Source organism: Sinohyriopsis cumingii, chromosome 2, assembly GCF_028554795.1.
Source record: "Sinohyriopsis cumingii isolate HCF-2022 chromosome 2, ASM2855479v2, whole genome shotgun sequence".
In the NCBI taxonomy this organism is placed as follows: Eukaryota; Metazoa; Mollusca; class Bivalvia; order Unionida; family Unionidae; genus Sinohyriopsis; species Sinohyriopsis cumingii.
This window is the reverse complement of record NC_142962.1, coordinates 21,726,870-21,753,600: the sequence shown is the minus strand read 5'-3', so window position 1 is coordinate 21,753,600 and position 26,731 is coordinate 21,726,870. Positions and strand designations below refer to the sequence as shown.

General features: G+C 35.7%; 1 protein-coding gene and 1 long non-coding RNA gene across 3 annotated transcripts in view; one reads left to right on the top strand and one right to left on the bottom strand.

The window, feature by feature from the left end:
- The window catches only part of LOC149804449 (adenylate cyclase type 10-like), a 175,717-nt gene that overhangs the window by 78,047 nt on the left and 70,939 nt on the right, over positions 1-26,731 (bottom strand). For both annotated transcript variants that reach the window (XM_089940570.1, XM_089940579.1), the window contains exons 15-19: positions 24,151-24,337; positions 22,900-22,983; positions 21,433-21,716; positions 6,921-7,134; positions 3,231-3,417 (exon numbers count right to left, since the gene is read on the bottom strand). In XM_089940570.1, coding sequence (XP_089796696.1) covers positions 3,231-3,417; positions 6,921-7,134; positions 21,433-21,716; positions 22,900-22,983; positions 24,151-24,337 — 956 coding nt within the window. The remainder of the gene's footprint in view (positions 1-3,230; positions 3,418-6,920; positions 7,135-21,432; positions 21,717-22,899; positions 22,984-24,150; positions 24,338-26,731) is intronic.
- LOC149804450 (uncharacterized) lies at positions 772-21,572 on the top strand. Its single transcript, XR_016415702.1, has 3 exons — positions 772-1,057; positions 6,932-7,142; positions 21,441-21,572. It is a non-coding gene; the product is annotated as an uncharacterized LOC149804450 (long non-coding RNA).

Here is a 26,731-nt window from a genome sequence, read left to right as displayed (position 1 = left end):
TGGTAGTTTAAAAGCCATATGATAAGATGAAAAAACCATTAGATTAATGCCAACGACAACATGATTTGATGACATGCTATTTTTCAATATATTTACCTCTGTGCTTGCACCCAATGGGTCAGTGAGGGGTTAAAATTCATACCATGTATAAATACTCTCAAGGACCTTTAATATAACACCAGTGATAATATGTGATGTCAAAGTTTTGATTCCTCTGACCTTTCTGACCCGGCTCTATTCTTGCCACAGGGACAATAGGGAACACTACGAACAACACAGTAGCACATACATGGTATACCCTGATCAATTTATTAACTACCAGAATGAAAATGTAAAGCAGAATAATGAAAAATAAAAAGCAATCTATGTATGTTTAACCTTTAACCCTGTCATGGGTCCCCCAAGAATTCCTTGGGGTCAAAAAGAAATTTTAATACCTTCTTGCAAACCAACATTCTGCACAAAAGTAACCTGTCATGCTTGACTCCTCTATCCTGAATGGTTAAAAAAAGTACTAAATTGGCACAGTATACATCTCTCCAAATAGACAATTGAAATTCGTGCACAGAAACCATTGTCATCTTCAGGTTATGAGGATCTAGACCTCTGATGTTTCTCAACCCAGAATCAATAGGCTCGTTCCTTACTTCATGTGTAAGCCATCCACAAAGTTTGGTCTAGGTTTGTGAAGTTGAACTAATATTATTGTGCAAAAAACATTTTTCTTCTTTCATTCACAGTAACCTTGACCTTTTACCTCAGCAGTGACTAGTTCCTCCTTAACCCAAGTGACTAGAGCCAACAGTCTATCCACAACAGTCCTGCAGGGCAGCATCCAGGGTGGCAGAAGGAGAGGTAGACAGAGAAAAAAGTGGACTGACAACATCACAGAATGGACCAGGAAAAGTTTTGCAGAGACACAGGCATTGGCACATGATCGAGACAAGTGGAGGGAACTGGTCAGATGTTCAGCAGCACAGTGCCTCAACGACCACACTAGGTCATGAGACTGATGATGATGATGATGAACCCAAGTGAAACCAATCCACAAAGCCAGGTAACCACTGATGACGGTAAACTCAAGTTATTGTCTTCAAACCATTTTACTTCTTTCACTCACTGGCCATGACCTTTAAACTTTTGATCCTGAAATCAACAGGGTTCATCTTTATCCCAAGTCAAGCCTGGATCTGTGAAGTTTTGTAACTGTAGATTGTGGAAATCATAACATAAGATGCTTTGCCTGTAGGTATATACAAAAAATTTGCATATACAAGCAACATGATGGATCAATGTATGGACAGACAGATGCTGAAGCAACTAATTCTACCTGCTTGTTTCCAAACAGCTGTTATAATGACACATGATCTATCTCTTCTGAACATAAAACCATATACTCAATAAGGCTCCAACAATGTAAATCCTTTAAAAGTTATGAAGCAGAAATTAAATTAAATGTGCATGTACAAGCTATTGTCAAACATTGGCTATAACTCAACTTAAATGAAAACTGAGCTTGACCTAAATGTAAAGCCCAATGAAAAGGTTCCCAAGTGGAAATGGAATTTGTCATTAGACATAAAACATTTTAAGTCAAACAAAACTTGATTTACATCTTCAAAGAATATACAGCAATATTAAATTTGGTTTCTTTCTTTAACTCCTTCAAAAGTTACTGAGTGGAAATGAATTTCATGACAAAATGGAACTGATGGGACAGGACATGATGGATATGATGTGACAGATGGGTATTACTATATGTTATCTGTATAGAATATTTAAGGGCCCTTTCAGATGGCTGTGGTTATTAATATATGGTTTCTCTTTACAGAATCTGTGTGGCCCATGATTTATTGTTGTAATACTTTATGCCCCACAAGGATCTGTGATGGGTATGACAGCCTGTTGTGGATATCATTTTACACCCTCTTTATAAAGTCTGAGGAGTGTGACAGATGGCCATGGTATCATGACAATATTCCCCAGACAAAAACCTATGACAGATTGTTGCGGGTATTAATTTATGCCCTCTTTATAAATCTGTGAAATGTGTGACAGATGGCTGTGGGTATTGGTATATGCCCTCTTTATAAATCTGTGAGGTGTGTCTGACAGATGGCTGTGGGTATTAGTATATACCCTCTTTATAGAATCTGTGAGGGCTCTGACAAATAGCTGTGCATATTTTTATATGCCCCTCTTTACAGAATCTGTGAGGGGCATGACAGACAACCATCAGTATCACTTTATCCCCTCTTTATAAAATCTGTAAAGGATTTAACAGATGGCCATAGTTATTAATGTATGCCCTCTTGACATAATCTTTGAGTGGTGTGACATATGGCCAAGGGTACTGCCATATTCCACCTCTTTACAGCAAGTGATTGTTTAATAATAATAATAATAATAATAAAAATAATAATAATGTTTTATTTATAGAGGGTGACTCATTAGTCAAGGACTATTCTCCCTAGAGGCCCTCTTAAGGAGAGTATAACAATGCACATTATATGAAGATGGCAATAATTACTGTTTATTTTAACATGTTTAGTATTAAAATACTAAATTCCATTATCTGTTAGAAACACATACATGCTCATGATATCTCTTCTTAAATACTCTAATATTTTCAGCAGATTTTACATGTAGTGGAAGCTTATTCCACAGAACTGTACCAGAGTATTGAAAACTCTTTTTAAATTGCTCTGTTCTTGGTCTTGGTATTAGAAGGTTTCCATTTGATATTGATCTCAACTGGTATTGTGTTGAAAAAGGCCTGAATAAGTCTTGAAGATACTCTGGTGCAGTTCCATGTAGACATTTATATAAAAGAATTTTTTCTTTTATGGGAAGTGATAACTATAGAGGTAAGATTGGTTGTTAAAGGCAGGTAATTATTTAATGAAGGTGGTAATCATTATGTGAGGTATGGTTGACTGTTAAAAGCAGTTAATTGGTTTTTAAGAGTGGTGATCATTATGGGAGGAAAGGTTTGCTGCCAAAGGCAGGTTACAGTTTAGGTGAATTGATCATTTTTAGGCAACATTGCCAAGTGTTCTCTTAAAATAGTAACTTCAATGAAAGATGCAAGAATTGTATACACAGAATTTTGTGATACCAGTACATAGAAAGACATGATCCATGCTACATGGTGGGGGCAAATATAACGATAGCTTTGGGTCATTCACCAAAAGTTTAGACATTTTTAAGCTAAAACTACACAGTAGTACCTTTCATGATGTCTGGTACTGGTAAATCAAGAGGGTTAACTCCCGTGTTGAAGACAACAATTCTATCTGGTTTCTCTGTGACTGAAGTACGTTTCTGACTACCGTGGACAAAGGGACTCTCTGGTAGATAGCCAAGGTCTACTAGAAATTGCATTGATTCCACTTCCTGACTGGCATCTTTTTTAAGCTGTGGAAAAAGTGTTTATTGATCATTACTTCAAAAATACCTGTCAGAAAAGTTATATAACTACATAATCTTTAGGTGCAAACTTGGCCTGAATGTCATGCTTACATGCATTGCATCACCGTAAACCTACTTTTATTTTAAGCCACTGATTTTTGCAGCTAATTTTTATAAAACTAGGTTTATATCTAAAAACAATGTAAATAAATGGACCAGATGAATTCACTATGGAATCTAAACAGATATACACTGTAATCCTTCAACTATACAGAGCAAAAACTTTAAAATGACAAGTACTACTCATGATCTATCCAACGTCCCATATAGAGTCTAGTTGTATAATTTATTAATAATATTTACTGCTTATGAAACTTGACTTATTATTGTCAAACTATGTCTGAGTGATTCAGTGTGTTGCAGAAAATAATTGTCTTTACTGGTTCTGGCTAGTTTAACTAATATGTTGATAGAAGACTTAAATCACTGTTGGTGTTTTGTAAATAATTTTAAGAATTCTTTTAATTTTCATAAGCTGTAGATGTCAACTATAAAACAGTATATGTGGTTGACAGCATTTAAAACAGTATTTTCTGCCTACTGCTGGTAGAATTACATGTATGATGGTCGGACAGTTATACTGTTGGAAAAAAAACTGTTTATGGACAAACTACAGAGCAATGGGTAAATTAATATACTTTGTATCTAATGTGAGTGGTCATCTCCACCACCCATGTTGAATACTTTACATGCAGCATAAATTGTCTTGCAAATGGAAATCATGAAAGTGGAGAAAAATTAAATATCTGAATGCCACAATTAGTTTGTTATATCCAAGGTTCACTGTGCATAAAAAGTCAGTCAAAATAAGACACTCTTATAAACACCTAATGCACACACACATAAAACATACTATCATTATACAGCGCTCCCTCGATAACTCGCGCACAACGGGGTCCAAAAACATTGACCACACTATAAGCGAGGGCGCAAGTTACCGAGGGACCTATAAAAAAAACTAAAAAAGAGATGGAGATCGACAGACAGAGGCGAAAGGGGGGGGGGTTGCATTGTTAAATACTCGTTTTATAATCGTACTGAAAATAACTGTGAATAAATATTTCTTTATAAAGGTGTTGTTCGTTTTTCTTTATAAATTACCTTTAATTTCTGGATAAAGTATCTTGAAAAGATCGTAAAAACAAACATTATTCCACGAGGTATCAGTACTCTTAACATGTGTATCGCTAAACACATTGTGTATTACGTCACTGCTTTGTGTGTTGATTTGGATACATTCTAGTTTTATTGTTTATTCAAAATGAATCAAGATTTCTTTTATCAAAAAAGATAACATTCACATCGAAAAACGACGTCGAAACTTGTGTTGCTCTAAAAAAAAAAAACTGCTATCTATCTATCTAGATAGATAGCGTAAAATGTAAAAAAATAAATTCACAAAGATAAACCATTACCAACCATGAATTTAATGGGTCTAAACGTCAGACATTTAAAAAAAAAAAAAAAAAAAAAAAATTTAAATACAAATACGCGAGAATACGACAATATTTGCTGGGCAATTGTCTAATAGCAGTAGAGCTTTCTCCTCTAAGCCCCTGGATCGCAGGTGGTTTATGACAGCGGGACAAACATCTTAGAAAACCACTCCGTAAATATTGTTGCAGTCATCCATGCATTTCCACTATTTCTATATACAAATGGAAGGGTGTCCATATTCATGTGATGAAAACAATGGGGAGACTTGTATTTGCCAACACATAACGGTTTCATTTTATGTGTGCCAGTTTTGTTAACACAAAACAAAAGTGTTAATCTCTCTTTGTTCTGAGCTTGAAACCCTCCTTTTTGTGTGTATCATCTCTGGTAGCTAGAGTTTTGTCTGGCATCATCCGATAGCATAGACCAGCCTCATCACAATTATAAACTTGGTCGTCTGTATATCCATCACGGGTCAGTATCTCTCGGAGTTGGTTGGGATAACTAGATGCGGCCGCCTGATTTGCTGAGCGTATCTCTCCCGACAACGAATTTTGTTTTATTCCATGTCGGCGCTGGAATCTCCAAAGCCATCCATGGCTTGCCATGAAATCTGAATCAGTATCCATAGTTTTGGCCATTTTCTCTGCCTGGGCCTTGAGAATTGTTCCCGAAATCGGAACACCTTGTTCACGTTGCTGTGTGAACCAGGTGTACACATATTAACTAATTCTGTGTCGTTTGCAGTGCGTGCCCGTTTCCGTTTAAATCCATCATCAGAATCAACTTCATGCAAATAATTCCAAAATTTCTGCTCATCCTTGAGCCAACCTCTGAGTGTCGACTAACCTCTGAGTGTCGACTCGGCAAGTTTAAGTTCACTACAAACTTTTGATCTTGATTCACCCTTACGAACCCTGTCTATGACAGTAAGCTTTTCATTCACTGAGTACACCTTTCACTTGATTCCCTTGCTCTCCATGATCACATTTACAAATGATTAGGATAAATTACTGATTAATATAAACTTTAATGACAATAAGTACATACTTTTTGAAACCATGTTCAATTGGTCCAATTAAATTGATTGATGTTGAGACACGATATTGACCACAAGAGTTTATGCATGTAGGATTTGCATTCCTTTGAACTTTTGTATTTTTATACGTCTTTTACCTGATTTGATACAAAAGACCGACTTAACGTGATAAAACAAAGCAGGTCTATTTTAATTGATTTTTACAATGCAACAAACACTTCTTCAAGTTGTCGATCAAAACGCAGCCGACACTTAATTAGGTTCTCACAGATGTGCTCGCGTGCATCGATGTGACGGTCAATTGACTCTTTTCATGTTTGAATAGAAGAGAACATGCAACGTTTATACTGCTTACACTGCAACACAATGAAAAGATTAAAACACTAATTTCCCCTGACGAGACATATTTAATTAGTGTTCATTTCATTCAGTGTTGCCACCTGTTAGCATTTACTATAATTCATTGATCGCTGTTTCGCAGTATACATATACAGTATTATTATTTACAGTGAACTGAGAAAATATTTTTTCCGATAAAATCTAACAAGATATGTGACTCCTTAAACCTGAAAATTTCACGATGTTGATTCTAACTTTTCGGGCACTAACCGCCATTTTCGACGATAAAACGGGCGATATATCAAGGTTTCATTCACCAGTTCTGATCATGATTTTCTTCATTTTTTAAAAATATTTTCTTTAAAAAAAAACGGGATCCACGCCGGACACCGCGTTATAAGCGGTTCGTGAGTTATCAGGGCGCGAGTTATCGAGGGAGCGGTGTATACATAAGAACACTATGTGCAATACATATTCACAAAATGATCAGCTATATAAAAGGAAGGTTAGAATTGAAAAAAAGACAACTACACTTGAATTATTCAGACCTATTAAATTAATTTTGGTAAAAATATACTGCAATACAAAGTGATAATGTACTGTATGAAATATTTTAAAATATAGACTATTCTACCTTTGTGGCAGAGATTCTGAGCACAGATGATATGGCCACTGTCCCTGGGACTATCAGACTTGGTGTGGTATAGGCTCTGTTAGGAGTGACAGTTGCAACCCGAAGACCTGGAGTACCATCATCCTCAATGACTTGTAGCACAGACTTGTTAAGCATGTCCCGCAGTAACTCCATGCACCAAGTGGGCACACCAAGACTCCTTTCATGCAAGATTCTAAAAATGTAAAGATACCTGTGCAATAACATGGTGAATGATATGAGTAATGTAAGATAAGAGAGTTAAGAAACTAGTTGGCATCATGTTGCCACTATATGCTTTAAAGCTGCATGCAATAATTCTTATTTATGGTCTTTCAGTGATAAACTGAAATGGAAGAAATTTTATCCTCACATATTGTTTCCTTTGCAGTAATAAAATGCTGTAAACTATAAATAGTATGAGTTAGGTTACCATTATTAATTTCTTCCAGCCAATGATCAATTAATTTTATAAGAGCTGCTTGACATTAATGGTGTTTGTGGAAGCCTGACTGCTTCTTGTGGAAATGGGAAAAGGTATTAATGTAGTTATAAACCTGTTTGCAATACGTTTTTCAAAAATCTTTGATAAAGTTGGTAGTATAGGAAAGGGTCTATAATTTCCAGGATCACTTTTACATCCCCATTTAAAAATAGCAGTAATTTTGCACACTTTAGTTAATTTAGGAAGATACCTAAAGTGCCTCTAAGGCACATTCAAACCAAATTTTCTCTTTTGAAATGTTTTTGAAATTATAATTTTCAGTGGGTTTTTTAATCACTAGTGATACAAATTATACTCAGTCCAGATATTTTATACTAAAACTTCAAATTGTGAATTTTCACTAAATGTATTCTATCAAATTTGTTGATATGTATCTTGTATGCATTCACATCTGGTGTTAAATCATTGTATAAATTTGCATCAGCAAAACAGTCTTTACTCAAAAATAGATGTAACTGTCAATCATTATACATTTTAATTAGAATTATTAATATTTTCAAATAAATTACTGGCTCTTTGTTTGCAAAACATGTATCTCTGTGCTTACCTATTTGGACCTCAACTCTGGAGTTTGAGACTTTTGTGTAGATACCTGAGGCCAAGGACTACCCCAGGCACAAATGCCTGGGGGTAGGGATAGATAGTGGGGCATTTGGGTGAAGGTACAGTCATCTCATCAACAAGAGTCAGGGACTTCACAGTCTTATTTGATGGGTTTCTGAGTCCTTCTTGAGTCTTCAGCAAAAAATATGAATCTACTTTGTTTGTTTTGACTCTAGTTGACCATAGGGCTTTTGAATTCAAGCACTTTCCAGGACTACTGAACATTTTCAAGCATATATGTAGTACATTTTGGAACTGACCTCAAATCCAAGCACTTTTTAAGGAAACCATCAAAACTCAAGCACTTTTCAAGATTGTGCAAATCCTGTGTAACTCAGAGGCAAAGTTCCAGGGGAAGGGAAAGACTCCAGATATCATTCAGAAATTCCAGTCTAAGGTTCTGAGGTTTCACTAATTTTGTGGAATTCATAGCTGCCCTGAGCCACAAATTTAAATACCCAGCAAAAAGTCAAATATAATGAAGAAGCTTCCCCCCTTACTGTGTCTCATAAATAGAGATCAAAAAAGTTATTTGATAAGCCAACATCATTTCTGTAATCTGGAAATAAAATATTAGCATTTAAGTGTTTGGTTTATTTTAACCCTTTAAAAAAAAAGAATTCTAAAGCATTCTATATTTTTTCAGGGCACACATATTGACATGGTATCCAATCACTGTAATTTCCATTCAATGCCTAAAATCAGTTTTATCAGATAAGCTAAAGATATAAAGAAATGAGAAAAGACATAAGGTATTCAACACTAGTATTATTGAAAATTAACAATAACAACAAAAAAAACCTTTAATATGAAATTTAGATAAGATACTTAAATCAATTCTTCATTCATGTGAAACTGTTGTCAAAAAAATGTAAATCCTTCTGAAAGCAAAAATCTCATTTTATCCATGAATGCCAAATCTGAATGAACAACAAGTTTTTTTAAAATACTAAAACTATGGCTTGATGAATAGTTACTAATGAAACACTATGTATATACACTAATTAATGCAGAATACTGATGCTCCTATTTCACTGATTTCTGGACAAAACCACTGAATCAACATTGTGTAAATCAAGTCTGCCAGTATACACAATGTATGTCAGGTAAATAACCCTGAAATTGCTGAACTAAGCCAAGTCCAGGTTTCTCAAAGTCACAGATAATTAGGTTTGGTCTTTCTCAAATTTTTACATGAGCCACAAATATTCATTCAGCATGAAATGGCTTGGTTCATGAGGTCTTAAGATCCACTAATGCAGTCCAATGATTTTCACCAGTGATATCTTCCTTTACATTTACGGTTTCCATGACCCACTTAGCATACCAGTTGTGGAAATGTGATATGTAATTATTCTTTGTAGTCTTTATTGCTTCTAAAGTCTGTTGGTTGAAGTTTGTTCATAAAGGAGGCAGATTCAAACACATGAGTGTTTCCATTGTTTTTCAATTTAGCTATTATGTTTTGCACTTTGATGGGCTCTGAACACATCAAATGCTGACACTACTTGCTAACTGCATCAAGCAAGGGACAGCTGGTCACATGTTTGGTTCTCATTTTGAATGATGAGTTTTCATACCAGTGAGGACCTAAGCTGAATTTTACCACTATTAGGCCACTGTGTTAATGCGATGGTCATCAGAAAATATTGATGCTGCAACTTTATGGAGAGTGTTGTAAGGAAGAAATCACATATACATGTACTCAGTTTAATGTTGCTGCATGCATTGGGTCCCTCTGATGTTCAGTGTTAGCAACTATCATGACAGGTGTTTGATCTGTACTCATACAGGTGGTTTTAACCACTTGAAGCAACTGTTTGTTGTTGGCATAGTTCTGTCATTATGTATTTTTTTATTTTAGGTATTTGTAGAAGTTAATCCATCAAATTAATTATCTACAAATATGCAAACTTTAACAGACAAAACACTGAATGTAAGTAAACATGAATCATTTTTTGTTGCTAAACCAGAAAACTGAGACCCTAGAAAATAAATGAAACCACAATATGTTGATTTTTGGGTCATTGATCATTTACACCAATTCTCAGACATATGAGACATAATACACATCATTTTCAGCAGATCCATACCCTTGGGTTTTGATGCTTGAAATGATATTTTACCTATTTCTGATTGATGGAGATTTTCCAACCTGTGCATTTTTATTATGCATATTGATTTGAGCCAGACAATCTGTTTTAATTAACCTTGTGTTACTGATATATATACTGTGTTAACTTTTATCCATGATTGTAGATTGTAGTTTAAGCTAATGGTCATTTCTAAACAAATGTTTAAATAGCTAACTTTTGTCCAGGCTTGTGGGTTGTACTTTAAAATAATATTTGTGAACATGCTGACATGGCCTTTTGACCTAAAAAAGTTCTGGAAGCAAACTTATGACCCATATCCTGGTCCTCTAATTGTGTCTTGTGATGGCTTGTAAAGCCTGCTGTCAAGTAAGTGGATATCCTTTAATTGTGTTTTATTTACAATTAATTTGCTTAAATTGGTGAAACACTGAATTATATTTGATTTTTCAATAATGTATCATTCATTAACAAGTTACAACACACTGTGCTCAGTGATTTACTTCATGCTTTGGAATTAATCAAGACTGAATAATCAGATGGAATAATTTTGTTATATTCGATGTATATGTGAACTGTTAAATCACACTGGCTCAGTGAAGTATATTTTATTTCTGCCTCAGTCTCAGAAACAATCTGCTTGTCAGATTTAAATTAGAAAAAGAATCCCTTCTTTAAAACTCAGTCATGTCTGTTTCACTGTCTGCTAGTATGTTTCTTATAAAATACTATTAAAGTCTTTCTCTTTATTGCCGCTCCAGTGACCTAAATGGTTAGAGCATCCGCCTTGGATGCGGGAGGTCGTGCATTCTAACCCCAGCTGAGTCATACCAAAGACTTACAAAAATGGCACTAACAGCTGCCTTGCTTGGCACTCAGCATTAAGAGGTTAGTGTTAGGACTGGTCTACCTGGTGTCAGGATAATGTGACTGAGTGGGACATCATGCTACGTGTCTGCAGCATAATGTCGCAGTGGTAGACATCACTATAAACTACCACACTGCAGACATCGTAATGATATGATTGAAAAATTGTTAAAGCTACGTTAAAAATCCAAATTTATGCCATAAGCAATGAACAATCCCAGCTATGAGCTCATGGCTGTCAAAAACAAACAATTCTTGATATTTCAATTTTGACTCTTGAGAGTTTCATTTTGATTCCAGAGATTTCCATTTTGACTCTTGAGATTTTGGTGTCAAGGATCAAGTGACTCTTCAGTTCTGAAATCTATTGAGAACCCTGAGAAATGATTAAAATTCCAAAAGTATTGGCACAATCTTCACTCCCACAGAGCTAAGACTGATCCCAATTTCCATGTCTCAAACTCTGACAGTGCAGGAGTTCATGAATATTATACATTTACACAAACGTATAAACAGAATGTATCACAAAATCCATTTGCTTCTTAACTAACACAGAGATAAAAAAACTTGATAAAATGCAGGTGTACATGTATTTTGTTTTCTTACTATACAGTTAATACTTTATTTAATATATAGCCACAAAACCAAGCAAGAAACATGATAATTTAGATTTAAAACAGATTAATTTCATTAAATCTTTTAAAAAGGACTGACCCCATGAGATGACACATAGGTCATGTGACAGTCCAGTACACAAGTCTAAATTGATGGTCAGTTTATGGTTTTAGCTACTCATGAAGTTTTTGTAGTTTTTCAATTGGTTCAGGGTGTTCCTTTGCATTTCAAGACTCGGTAAGTACAACTGTATTCGGATTAGCATGGTTTCCTTTATTTTACACTATGTGTATAGCGATTCAATCCAACAGCAACTCAAATTGCATATGGACTTTTTTGCAAGAAACTATGGTCTACCATGCAGGGTTATGGATGAACAAAAGTTTTTCATTCTTGTAAGAAACACTGCAACCATATCATACATGCCAACCCCTGGCAAGGAAAAAGTACAAAATGATTTCTTTCCCCTCTGATCATTTAACATCATTTACTGCTTCAAGTTTTCAAATTCGCACTTTTAGCTTTAGAAAGCAAGACTGTCATGTTGCACTTCAAAACACTTTGTACCAGCTGAGACCATGCATGTTTTGCACACCAGTAGAGCACTAAGTACAGGGTTACTGAGCATGGATCTAAATTCAGTTTTATTTTATTTAAACAAAACTGAACAATCTCTCACAGTCAACATTAGAATGGTAAAGAACCAATATTCCTTTCATAACCTGACAAGGAAGAGGAAATTTATATCTTCCATTGATTGGGTCTTTTAGCTGGTGCCACTGCATATCAATTCTGTCAGCATGAAGTACATTGTCGGGTAAATACCAACTTGATACTTCAGGAATTCTCCTTCTAATTTATCATCAGCCTTTCACACAGCGAGGTGCATCAAATGACAGGGACAACCTGTTATGCATACTGGTGGAGACATTTTCAAAATATAGGATGCAACTGAACAGTCATCACTGATGCATTATAGGTTGAAAACCCTGTACAGTTCTTCAAACTTATATCATGTAAGCATAAAGGTTGGCATGTACAATGCTATATCGCTGAGAACAAGCATGTTACTGGAGCTCTTCATTGCAACTACATCTAGTGTTGATATGGTTCATGACCACGAAGATGGGTGTATACATGGCTTATGACCATGAAGTTGGGCATGTTATTGGACCTCTTTGTTGCAACCCTGTCTAGTGTCGATATGATTCATGACCCCAAAGTTGGGCATTGTTATTGTAGCTCCTAAGTGTATTAAGTCTCTTTATTTTGTACCTAATGCTGTTTTAAGAAAAATTATAATAATAATGTAAACTAATTAAATGGCAAATCCTTGTAGAATAGCCTAAAGGTGCATGTGTATCTAAGCAGAAGTAATCATTAACTGCTATGTATACATGAATATCTTGATGAAAGCCAGTCTAAAAACATAGTCATTGGAGAGAAGAAATAAAAAAATTATATGTGCAGTTAAATCAAATTACATTCACAATGCATTTTATTATGTTTTAGCAAGGTGCTTACTTCATGAAAATTAGAAAACTTGAGTTTGATTGGCTGCACTATAGCCTTTGATTGTAAAAACCAAACATTGTTTCTCTTTAAAATGGAAGAGAAGAAAATCAGCTATTAGGCACAAAGAGGGTCAGCTATGATTAATGCATTTCCTACTGTATCAACTGTAAAAGATGTTCTACTTTGTATCACAGACTTTAGATGTGGAGCACCTACTGACCTGAAGGATGCATTCCACAACTTTGCTTGGAAACTTGAACTGACAGATAGATCCAATGACATGAGCTAAACATGAAGGTAGAGAAAGTGAACTGTGGACTGTTGTGTAGGAGGCAGCCCCAGTGACTGAGGCAGAAAGTTCCTCCTTGTAAGCACTGACTTGGACTGGTTTATCAGCAGGTCAAAAAGAATGATAAGCCACAATCATTGTGGCCTCAAAGAGACTATCAAGAGGAGTTGAGCAGTCCTGCCTTTTTGAAGCACATCTGGAATCATCCTGAAGGGTGGAAAGGTGTAAGAAAACAGGCAATTCAACTTCAGGCTCAATGCATTCACTGTCCATGCTCTCTGATCTGGATCTGGGAAGATGAAAAAAGCAGATCTTGTTCAGTTTCACAAACAAGTTCACCAAGGGTCTCCCATGGTCTAATTAGCAAGTTGTTATGAACCAGTGAAGTGACCACTCTATGATGACTACCTTGCCTATCCTGGACAGATTGTCTGCCATAATGTTCATTTTGCTGGTGATGTGACAAACTCAGTAATTCCTTCCATGGTTCCTCAGTAAAGATGGTTCCAAACATCAACACACACAAACAGAAAGGACAGGCATGCTGCCTTGTTGCCTGAGGTACACTATGACTGAGTTGTTGTTGGTGGAAACCATCACACAGTGTTTTTTTATTGTGCATATGCATTCTGTAGGGCTAGGAACGCTGCTCTATTTCATGATTGTTTACATGGAAGACAAATTCTCTAGAGACCATGAACCCAAAAGATCTATTCCTTCTGGCTGCAAGTCTGTGCCCCACTCTGAATCTTATGCATCCATGAATAGATAGCAGTGTGGTTCATGGGCATGCATGGGACTCAAGTCTGTAACAGATCCCAATTTTCTCACAAAAGCAAGTGAGGGTGAAAGTCCAGTTAGAGAGAAATCTTGTCCCTGTGCAGTTTCCAGTATGTCAAGGGGTGAAACTGGAGAGAATTGAAATCTTCCTAAAGGATTTAGGTCCACAGCAGAATTCAAGGTCAATAGAAGAGCTAGATATAGGAGAGTCAACAACTGCTTCATGGCTCTCAGTACTTCCAACAGGGCCAAGTCACTGTCCACTCTGTGCCAGAGGAAATGAAGAAATCCATGTTTGTGAGGAAATTCCTCTCTACAGAAATGAAATCCTGAGATGGGACAAGTTCTGATTTCTTTAGGTTGGGTAAAAGGCCCAACTGGGTCATTATGGACTAGTAACAGGAAATTGTGGACCAACCAGCCATCAAAATACTGGACAGGAATCCCCAGTGACCTTAGGTGGATGAAAAAAATTCGCATTTCCTTGCACAACTTCAGGGTGCAGAGGTTAGTTCAAATGGCAGAATGTGAAAATCTGAGAAGGAAAATTTGGGGGATGTGAAGGTATGGACCCTGTAGGTCGATGAAGACCATCCAGTTGCTGAGTCTGATGGTATGTATGACTTGGGCTGTGGTTTTAATGAGTTCTCTAGCAGAAACTTGTTTACAGTCAAAAGGTCTAGGATTATATGAAACTTGACTCCTTTCTGGAAACCAGGAAGATCCAGGAATAGAAGCCTGGAATCTGATAGTTTAATACCCTCTCTATGATATCGTTCCATGGAAAAGGGTCTACCTCTTCATGTAAAATGCATCACATTCAGCTGGTGGAACTGTATGTGAATCCTTGTCAGAGGAGGATATTCCCATAACTGAAACCAGTGTCCTCCTTTTTGTGATAGAAAGAACCCACCCACTGTCCATACACTTGACCAGACTTTTGAAGGCATCTGCTGAGATAGATAGGATAGGAATACACTGCAGGAGAGGGAATGAGTCATTTTGGGCCTTCTGAAAGGAAGGGGAAAGGACACACAATTTTCTTACATTGGCCTCTCCAGTGATTTTGTTGGGTGACCAATGGATGAGAAGGCAGTTTAAAATGGGATTGCTTCTTAGACTGGGGCTGTGTAGCTTTAAAGAACTTGGCAGATGGACCATGGATGACTGTTTGGCTGACTATGCTCTCTGGCTGGGTTTTGACTGACCAGTTGCAGATGTTAGTCCCTCAGGTTCTGGCAAACCATGGATCAGATCAGACCTCTGGAGAAGAATTCTGCCTCCAGAGCAGCAGTCTTAGGGAGGATTTTGATGTGTTCAAGCAAGACCTGGGAAGTGTCCAGAGCCATATCCATGTGGAGGTGGTGTAACTCTGGTGATAGTACCATGGACATTGATAGAGCATACCAAGATGATCTGGTGACTGTTTTCAGCAAGCATTGAAAAACAATTGGGGAAATGATTCCTCCTTCAGATGGCTATAGTAGCCAGTGATCTAAAAGGTCTCCAGTGTTTTAACATGGATGCAGGCTCAGATTCCAAAAGAAACGCCCACTAGTGATGCCTCTGGGGCCAAAGTAGGAGGTTTAAGGGGCTAAGAAGGGTTGTGAATCCTGTAAATAGCCGTGGAGACCAAAATTCTTAATGAGGGTGGAGATTGACCTCCACTTAAGATCTTGACCCCTGGTAAACCATAGGGAAAGCTTCCTCACCATGTCTGAGTGAGTCTGGTTAGGGGTTAGCCCTGGAGATCCTCTCCAAACAGAAGACTTTTGTGCCTTCCAAATCTGAGGTCTTTGGACACAAATCCAAGAATGACCAGATCATCTCTTTCTCCTTTGTCTGAGCTGATGTTGGGAGGAGATGGTTGACCATAAGAGAGGCACCATCTCAGCCTGCTATGTGTTGAACTCCTGAGTCCACCAGGGCTTACAAGATGCCCTGATTTCCTCCTGCTACAGGGAGGCAGGACTTTGTGATCCCCCTGTCTCACTGTGAGAGACACTTGTCTCCTTGGTGCAACAGAGACTGGAGATAAAGGGAATTTCATCTTGAGACTCCTTCTGCAGAGTGATGGGACTGTCCTTAGTAGCAGACTCAATAGGAGTATGATGATGTATCTTGTCTTTCCTCTGGCACTTGAGAAGAAGAGGGCCTGTCACACTCTATTTTCAACATAAACCCAGCCTTGATGCCAGGGTCCTGAAATACATGTCAGTATGAAAAGGAAGAACAAGTAATTTCCCTTAAAAGGATGACCCCACATTCCATATGGATTCAAATGGATTAGAAGAAGAGGAAATGCTAATCAAATGCCCTTCCCTTGTTGGGCATCTGCATGCTGACTCCCAATCTCCAGTGGGTTTACTTAGAGTATGGCAAGTGGGATCCTCAGTTACTCATTATTAACAGGTGACTGGTTAGTGACCAGCCACTTTTCAAATGACTGGTCAGGTGAATCTGATCTGTACTAGGATCCATCCTCAGAAACAACTAAGTGTGATTACATTTCTACCTTGCCTGCTCTGAAAGGATCTGCTACCACCTCATGGGGGTGGGAAGCAACTTGTTTTTTCGAACCACTGAGCTAAGACCCTGGAGAAGGCACTGCTCCTCCCTCACTGGGTTGGGGGGTGGCACATCTCACTCTGGATCTGGAAAGGGAACTGCTCCTCCTTTGTGAAAGTGTATGCATCACTCTCTGCACTACTGGCTTGGAGGACACATGGTACTAATGATATGGAAAAATGGGAACCAGCCTCGAAATGGGTGAATATAAAATAGAGTATATATGGGTTTGGCTGACCAGGATTGGTTAATAATGTAAGGTATGTTTTAGGAAAAAGAATCTTTTGAGAGCTTATCCTAATTGTAAGTGAAAAAAATAAAGACATTGTTTTATTGATGGAATTTCAGTCCTTTAACTGCCTTGAGTTTGGAACACTCATTACTAAAATTATTACCTGACTCTTTGGTGTGGAATTGAAAGCACATGTTTCAAACACATGCAGATCCAGAAAATGCCTTGGCTCATATCCTTTCCTCTACACAGAAGCTGACATCCAGGTTTCATCTATACTGATAAATATAGGTTTGATCATGAGCACTCAAACACTTTAAGTTATTGAATTTTTAATATCATGGTGTTTGCATAGGTTTACTATGGGAACTGAATTAGTACCATGAGTCCAGGAGAGAGCACTGCTCCATCATCCCAGGGAGCATGACTCACTCTCCATACTGATCATTCCTCCTTTAGGAAGGACATGGAACCCCATGGCACTTTAGGCCTTGTACTTCTCCAATGAGACTGATCCCACAAGAAAAGATCTAGATTTTCTCTTCTGAATCCCAAAGGATCCAGACAGGAAGCCTGAGTACTAAGAGGAGAAGTAAGTCAATTCCTTCTGCCCTTGTATGTTTGGCAGCTCTCAGTAATGTTCCACATCTTGTCAGGCCAGAGGCAGCAAAGCAGACATTCATTTGTCTGTGTGCAGCCTGTGCATGAAAATCAGCTGGTGTGGGAATTCCATGGGGTCTTCTTGTGACTGCATTTTACAATGACATGTTTAAAAATGTTCTGCAAAGTCTAAAAACAAAGAAATAAACAACAGAAAGCAGGAGTACTTACAATGTCATGCAATGCATTGTATGCACAAATATAATGGTGTGAGACTGTAGCTACACCACTTTAACATTACAGCACTAACCAGAATGCAGATTGTATGATCTACAAATAGAGTTTAAAAAAATATGAAAGTGTGGTGTGCAATCTTGGAACACATCAATCTAGTGTGCTCTTTAACAAATATAGTATTGTTCTTTAATGAATGTCAAAAATGTCAACGAAGTAATTACCTAAATGCTTAAAAAAAGAAATATGTTTGAGTAAACTCATTTTAATGTAATAAACTGATAGCAGTACTAATCCCTGTCAGGAAGAACTAATGACACAGCAATAGTAAATATAAAACCAACAAGAAGTATTAAATTGAAAGCTGGTGGGTGAACTCCTTATATCAGACTAACTCATGGTAATACCTATTAAGAAAGCATAAACTGATGTTCACTAATTAAAAAGGAATATCTATTAAGCAGGACTCAGGTTCCAGCAATGATGGAGAAGATACCTAATCCTGGTGGGAACAAAACAAAGTTAATAAAAGTACAGATTGACACATCACAAGGGGGTGGGGTGAACATTAACTAGGCAGTGCTGAGATCAATAACAACTGCCTGAAAACTCATAAGAGAGCCTAATATTTTATGAATGAGATATAAGGACTAAAGGAATTACCTCTAATTTGTCCAATGTGTGGTGTAACATGAGCGAAAGGCACAATTCTCAGAGTGACTTTGCAAACTCAGACTTGTGAATGGCATCCTAGATAACAATGAGAACTATGGTGCATACACCAGGAACTTTGGCAGCAGACTGGGTCTTTGTTATGTTCTGAATTGTTTCCATTTATGGAAGGATGAATTCTTATAATAAAGCTGAGGGTAATTTCATTCTGGAAAAAACAAGCTGTGCAACACTAGAAGGCAACACATTACTGATATCAAAAGGTCAGTTTTCAAGGATACCAAGCCCTTAATTGTAAAATCCAAATGCCAGTATGTTTAAGGTTTACAATGAAGAATAAAAACACTGTTTAATGTTTGCAATCAAGGCCATGAAGTGTTATAACTTTAGTTTCTTCAACAATTAACTCTCATTTACCTAACTTGAAATGAATTCGGCTGTTACACTTTGTGTACTTTATCTATACAAATTTGCCTAATGGGATCTCCCACAGCAATGCTCAAAAGACTATCAAATACAAAATCACCCTAGCTAATCAGTCAGTTAAGTAATATGTGGAATGTTTATTTCTTGCCACCTTTGCCTTTTCAATGGATCTATTACAATTGACTGTATAAACTGCCCAGTTGTGAGAATTTTCCATCAGCATTAAGCATACAGCTATGCAAATCACAGTTGTTTGCTGTTTTCACAGGTTACAGAACTATGGTGTCAACAAAGGTCCCTCTTTCCTCCAGGTTTTTTCTGCAGGAGAGTAAACAATTTAGTTTTCTGTTTGACATTCCAGGTATAATCAAGAACTTTGACCTTAAACTCAATGTTTGAGTGCTATTAATTTGCTCGTTGTAATGCAACTAAATACTAAGTCTGGTCAAAATTCACTTGTACATGTGCACATCAATGGAGAAGAAATATGCAAGGATGACCTATCAATACTCCAAAGTCAAATATGTCTGATTTTCAAAATTTCATCACTAACATGCAAAGATGTTGGGAGTCAGATCTGAGCAATTTTTTTTCAGAACCAATTAAATACTGCAAGCATTATTTTAGTGAAAACCAATGTCCATGCCACCATTTACACAAGTGGAGTAGTGATAGCAAGAGTGTGAAGATGGCCATTATGGATGCTGAAGGCTGGATAAACATGATTTTGATTGAAAACCAACTACATATTGCTGTAGTATTTAAGTGAAAAATCCATGATAATGACATCTATTTTGGAGATAAGATCAGCATCATTTTATTTCAGGAGCAACTAACAACTAAATACTGTAAGAAAGAAGAGGTCTATCTGAGTATATTTCATGTTTCATGAGATTTTCAGTATGACCACCTTTGATAAACATCATTTTTTTATTCATGACCAACTATATACCAAAAGAAGTCTTTTTTTGAAAACCTAGGTCTAAGTGACCTGTCCAGGAGAAGTAGCTATAACAAGATTTTATAGGCAGCTGTACTAGAGGTATGGGAGTAACATACGAATTCTACTGATGAAAACTGCATGTCACAAAGTCTATCTATGCAGGAGAAGTAGAAACAAGATGTTCAATATCACCAAAGTGGCCATGAAATTAGAAATGTCTAATTAGCACCATCTTCAATTAGAACCAACTGCTGAACACAAAAAGTCTTTCTGTAAAAACCCCATGTTGATTTGACCATCTTTCAGGGTGAACAGCAAAACTAAAATTTTTAAGGTTGCTGCCATGATGACCATATTAGACGTTAGACCTGCATCATTTTCACTTGGAACCAGATAGACAGCATAAGAAGTATTTAGAAAAAAAAGAAAACAACAGTCTTTATACAACCATCCATTCTGGAGAATTAGCAATAAAAGAGTTTCAAGTTGGCTGTCATGGCAACCTTACTGGATGCCAGATAAGCACCATTATTCACTGAGGATCAACTAGTCTTTTAGAGAAAAACCAGTGTTGATCATTACTGACTCAGAAGTAACAAAAAGATTTTGCACCATTTGCATTTAGGACCAACTAGACATTTGGATGAATGTGTGTGTAAAGTTTCATGACAATCCTCCCAGTCATTTTGGATGAGTAATTATAACAAATTGAACCTAACAGATGAACAGTCTATAAACTGTTCTGGTCTATCAACAGTAGAACTAATGAAAAGATAATAAGACATTACTATATAAAGTCTAACTTTGTAACCCTCTATTTGTTAAATTTTGTCTGCAAATTCTAAAGAACAAATTGGATCCATATAGGCTATTGGATGATAAGCAGGTACATGAGCTATCCAGGCCTGAAATGATGAGGGATTAGTGAGGACAGAGGATACTTAGTTTGTTCTACACCAAAACTTTAGACACTGTTTATGATAACCCTGTGATAAACATTTCTCCATACATTTAAATTTGGGAGTTTCATAATGAGAATGGATAAACACCAATATAACGAGAATGGATAAACACCAATATTGATGAGACACTAAAAGATTACTTAACTGCACTGAACTACATGTCTTATCCTTATCCATGTATTTTGATTCAAGAAAATCTTGCACAGGAAAAACAAAATCACCATGAGTATATTAGAGTTTAATACATGAATACTAAAAAGGCATTAAACAAAACCTTGTCATATTCAAGAAATTTTAAAAAATGTAAAAATATAAACTTAAAATTCTATTGCATTGATTTTTCAAAACCTAATGATCATATAATTTTGGGGTATTACTTAATATTTTAGTATGAATAATATTTAAAAATAACAGTATACTTGGGTTTTTTCTAAATTACAAAATTCTTTCCACCAACCAGACTGCCTTATGTAAATATTTAGGTTATCCACAGTATGTGATATCAGTTCTTACAATTTACTTTACTTACTGATATAAAATTAAGAATGAAAAATAAGATAAAAAATGTGCTGAAGTAATAAAATACTTACTTTTCCAGATCCTTTGGGATGCAGACCACGTCTAACAGTTGACAGGCTAATGGGGCAATAAATCTGAGATGGAGGTTTCCCAGCTCATGAATTGTCACTTTAGCATTATCGATGATCTTGAATGCCTCTGGACAAGGTGGCTTATCGACCATACTAGGCCTTACAGACATTAGTAAGAAGATTTTATTTATGCTGATCAGCTGATTCATAAAGGTCCAGGATGACTGGTCAATATTGTGTGCATCATCAATGACAATGACTGTGACTCTACTGTGTGTGAGGCTCTGGAATGTTATCATATATAACATTTTGGGATCTTGTGAATTTTCTTTCATTCATTGTGTACCAATTTCTATAGGCTACCACATAATATTGGTTTCCAAGTTTCATGAATTCCATGGTTAATACAACCACGACGTTAAAGACCAAACAAACAATGGTCCTTTTCTGAAGACAATGGGACACCTTTACAAATCCATAAATCTAACTACAGATGAAAGTATGATCTTATTTTTGTCAAAGCACAAAAAAGATGCAGACAAAATTAAATTAATTCATAATAAATCACATTTCTAACCTTCCAATGAAAATATAAACTCTAAAATCAAAAGGAATATAAAAATTTGTAACATTCTTGCAATTGCAAAGATGTTAATATAGTGGAAATGACTGGAATTCTTACAATCAATTACCATCATGCTATCACTTGTTCGTATTTGATCAGCTATAAAAATAAAACAGTAACTTGACTTTCTGTCATGAGATATTAATCTAAGTTGTTTTTGTATCAAAACCCATCATGCAGTTGTCTAAAGTCGTAAGTGGGCAACAATTATTGCATCAACTGGGACATTTAATTTGAAGCAATAATGTCACAGTGCTTCCTCATTATACTACTGTCCTCAAAATACAGGTATAATCATTGATTATAAAAAAATTGTCACATTTTTGTTTGATAATTGCTACTTATTTCATCTGATCCTGGATCTTGAAAACCAATTACAATACGGTTTTATATCATTAGGTACCGTTTTGACCAAACCTAACTGAAACATACCTTAGTGTCAGGTGACCTCAGATTTAATGGTTGCCACTTTTGAGCATCCCAAAAGAAATGTTTTAAAGATGGAGCACTTTAGAGAGAAGTTTCCTTGTTTTCATATAAATATTTGTTCTTTGAGAAATTTCAAACAATTCCTTTGTTCAAGCTCTTATAAAAACTTAAATACTGGTACACAGGTAACAAATATTTTGTGATTATTTTACCTTTCCAACTTTAAATGTTTCTTTACAAAGAAGACTTCCCTTCAGTAAAAGTTTTGTAATTAAGAAATTCCACCAGCTTTATCAAAGGAGATCAAAAATGTTTTTGGTCACATGCTGGATTATCACTCTGAATAGCAAGTAAATTTGAAGATAATGTCATTCTGAGCTATTTGAAAAAAAAAAAACAGCATGCAAACTTACCAAGTCAACCAGTCTTCGAATAAGCTCTTTCTTCTTTTCAACGTGAGAAAATTCTACTTTGGATACAGATGATGGCACGTCTTCCTGAAAAATTGTTTAAATCTTTATTCTTCCACTTCAAAGAAATGGCCATGAATGGCAGATAGTAAACAAATTTATTATGGCATATAAACTTATGTGTAATCTCATAATCTATTATAAATTTGGTAATGTAAAAACCACAAATGTGCCCACAGCAGATTAAACAGTCTAAGTAAAAGAAAATTCTTATGCAGAAAAATTTAAACTGCTGTAATGACTTAAACAGCTAATTAAGTATATATGCATGAAAACAACAATACCAAATTTTACTTGTCTACCTCAAGTGATTTTTTGTTTAACTGCATTGACAAGGTCTTATTCCAAAGAAAATGAAATGTATAGTTGATATTATGGCTTAAAAATCTAAATAAGTCATTGACACAGATATCAGAGCCCTCTTTATTGTTGTACCCATCTTCATATTTAGCTTGAAAGTTATAAAAAAAACACTTTAATATTGATTTAAATCTAAAATTCTTTAACACTGACCTTAAACTAACAAACTTTACCTCTTAATTCAAAAAACTTCAACACTGATCTTAGTGTAAAATACTTTACACTGACCTTAATCCAAAAACTTCAACACTGATCTTAGTGTAAAATACTTTACATTGACCTTAATCCAAAAACTTCAACACTGATCTTAGTGTAAAATACTTTACATTGACCTTAATCCAAAAACTTCAACACTGATCTTAGTGTAAAATACTTTACATTGACCTTAATCCAAAAACTTCAACACTGATCTTAGTGTAAAATACTTTACATTGACCTTAATCCAAAAACTTCAACACTGATCTTAGTGTAAAATACTTTACATTGACCTTAATCCAAAAACTTCAACACTGATCTTAGTGTAAAATACTTTACATTGACCTTAATCCAAAAACTTCAACACTGATCTTAGTGTAAAATACTTTACATTGACCTTAATCCAAAAACTTCAACACTGACCATAATCTAAGAAACTTTACCCCTTAATTAAAATACTTCAACACTGATCTTAGTGTAAAATACTTTACATTGACCTTAATCCAATAAACTTTAACAACTGCATTAATCTAAAAAACTTAAAGATTCATCTTAATTTGCCAAAGTCAATGTTAAGCTGAGCTTCCATCAAAGTGGGTAAGACAATAAATAAATCAACAGTAAATTTTATCTAGTTACATTGGTTCCCAGGAAATCATTCAGCAGATAAAGGTATGACTTTTCTTGTCCCAGGGCTTCTAGGATTGCAGGCTCCTGGCCAACATGGTTTGAAAATCCAGCATTTGTCAGCAAGGTTCGCATGATGTGACTTGCCAGCAAGTCTGGGAATGTGGCATCCTCCAAGTCAGGTCTACAGGATATAACGCTGAGGGAAAACAATCAAAACAAAATACTGAAATCTAAGCTAATCAAACTTCAACAAAATTTTATCCAAAGGACATTTTCTAAATAATCACACCTGCCAAAGCAGGCACATACTGTAAATCACAAAATTTAAAGCACATAAAACATTTCAGTAAGTTTAGTAAGGCCAACTAACTTCTGAAATGTTATGCCTTCTTAAGTTTTCTGATGACAAGATGCAATTTAAGTGCTAATGGACTACTGGTACAGACTGTTCTACAAGTTTGTAATCAGTGTTGTTAAGTACTATGTTAACCAAGGAATAATATTACTCTTTGAACAGGTGGACTTGTAGATGTTGCTTTTTTCCTCCATAACTTTACCTGAATATATATTATGGTTGGCAGATAGAATGTTAAATGTGATGTGAAAATCCCTTATACCTGAATAAACTGATAATGCTTCATTACTTGGTGTTTAGATGGCATAGTATGCAAGCACACATTATCAATTATGTTCAGGAATGGTACCTTCTGCCAATTTCAATTTTCAGCCATTGATTATTGGTTAAATTTGATGTCACTAACATGCTCATATTAAGGATTAACTAAATTACTGTAATATGCAATATTCTAAATACAAGTTGCTGTATGTCATACATGAGGTATTTATTAAATCAAAATTCTTAAAGGAATTTCTAAATAATTCTGGATTTCCAGGCAAACTCTTAAAAATAAGCCTATTAGCATTCCTGCTGTTTACATGAATTGCTGATGCAACATCACAATCCTTTCATCTCTAATAAGACCATCACAGCAATCATGAAATTCATTTATTCTATTTGTCAACTGTTCATCAAACATCAAACTCATTGGAATCACATTTCATGGTTTCACTCATAATCATACTTATTATATGCTCATTTTTTCCCCCATTAACTTTGCATTGTCAGAATCGTGCAATATTACCTGATACTGAATCTGAGCGCCAATACATATATAGCATTCACGTGCATAAAGGAACTCTTTTCTATTGTAAACAAACAATGGACACAGATGCTGGCACTTTTTATTTGTAAACAAATCATGTACACTCATGTAAGAGGCACTTTACATTGTGGTTGTTTAAATTTGTTTCTGAATGAACTAAAACAGATGTTTCATGGACTGGCACATACCAGCTGCATTGGCACATTCCACGTTGATACAATGTTTTGGATTTAGGCTAGCTACAGTGTACAACAGATGCAAGAAAAGGTCCTTACAAATAACATACAAGTGACAAGTCATATATACTGTCTTCTTTAGCTGGTGATAAGAATGGCAAAAAAATATACTTACAGTTTTACATCCTGAATTTCCTCAAAATGTACTATCATCTTAGTTCTGCAAATCTGAATTACATGAGCCATGTCATAGGTTCTCAATCTTCATTACACATTTCAAAATTGTACTGTAATTTCGATGATAAGTTCAATTACATCCTCCTTACTGCACTCAAAATAAAATAAGCATTAAATTCCATAGCGTCTTTTTGATAACTGCAATTGAAAGACTTCGTATTTTTCCCACATTATGATTTCAAACATTCAATGACAGAACAGAAACACATTTGCAGATGTCAACACGCTTCTCCCTAGCTTCTTCAATCCTTTGTATTTCATGTGGAATTGCCACATACAAATCCAGTCCATAATCACGGAATTTCGTAGAATCGAGAAAAATACCAAAATCAATTAATTCCAGATCAAATGGAAAAGTTGTTGCTGTGCACATTCATTCACAATATGACTCCATTTCAATTTTAACTAGACACACCATTTTCTTTCAAAACTTACGTCGAGCACACGACTCAAAAATTTATCTGGGCGGAGTTATGTGCACAGTAATAATGTTGTTGTGTAATGATGAATATGCGCTTGTGTATTTAGTTTGGAATACGGCATACATTCATTTACATTGTTTCTTGTAGTGTATTTTGTTTATATAATTAAGCCTTAGGTAGAATAAAAAAAATGAGCATATAATAAAAAGGTTACTGCATTTGTATGGGAAAATATGAACTTGTTTTGTTGGATGAATATACTGCACTCCCATGGTCGTTTATACCATCAAAAAAAACTTGTTCATATTTCACATATAAAAGCAGTAACCTATAAATATGCTTGAACTGAGTGCAATAGTATTTTCAATTGCTTCACTGTTATTGTTGAACAGCCTTACAAATCAACATAACTATGGCATGAAGCATCTTTGCAGAAAATGACCCTGATCATAATATCCATATCCTGAAATCTAGCCCATACTTTTGTGAAATATTCCATAAAAACTATATGAAAATTGTCGCAGTAAACGGCTGCTAAAATGTTAAAATAGTGATTTTGGTGTAAGTTACTGCATCAAAGATGCACATATAT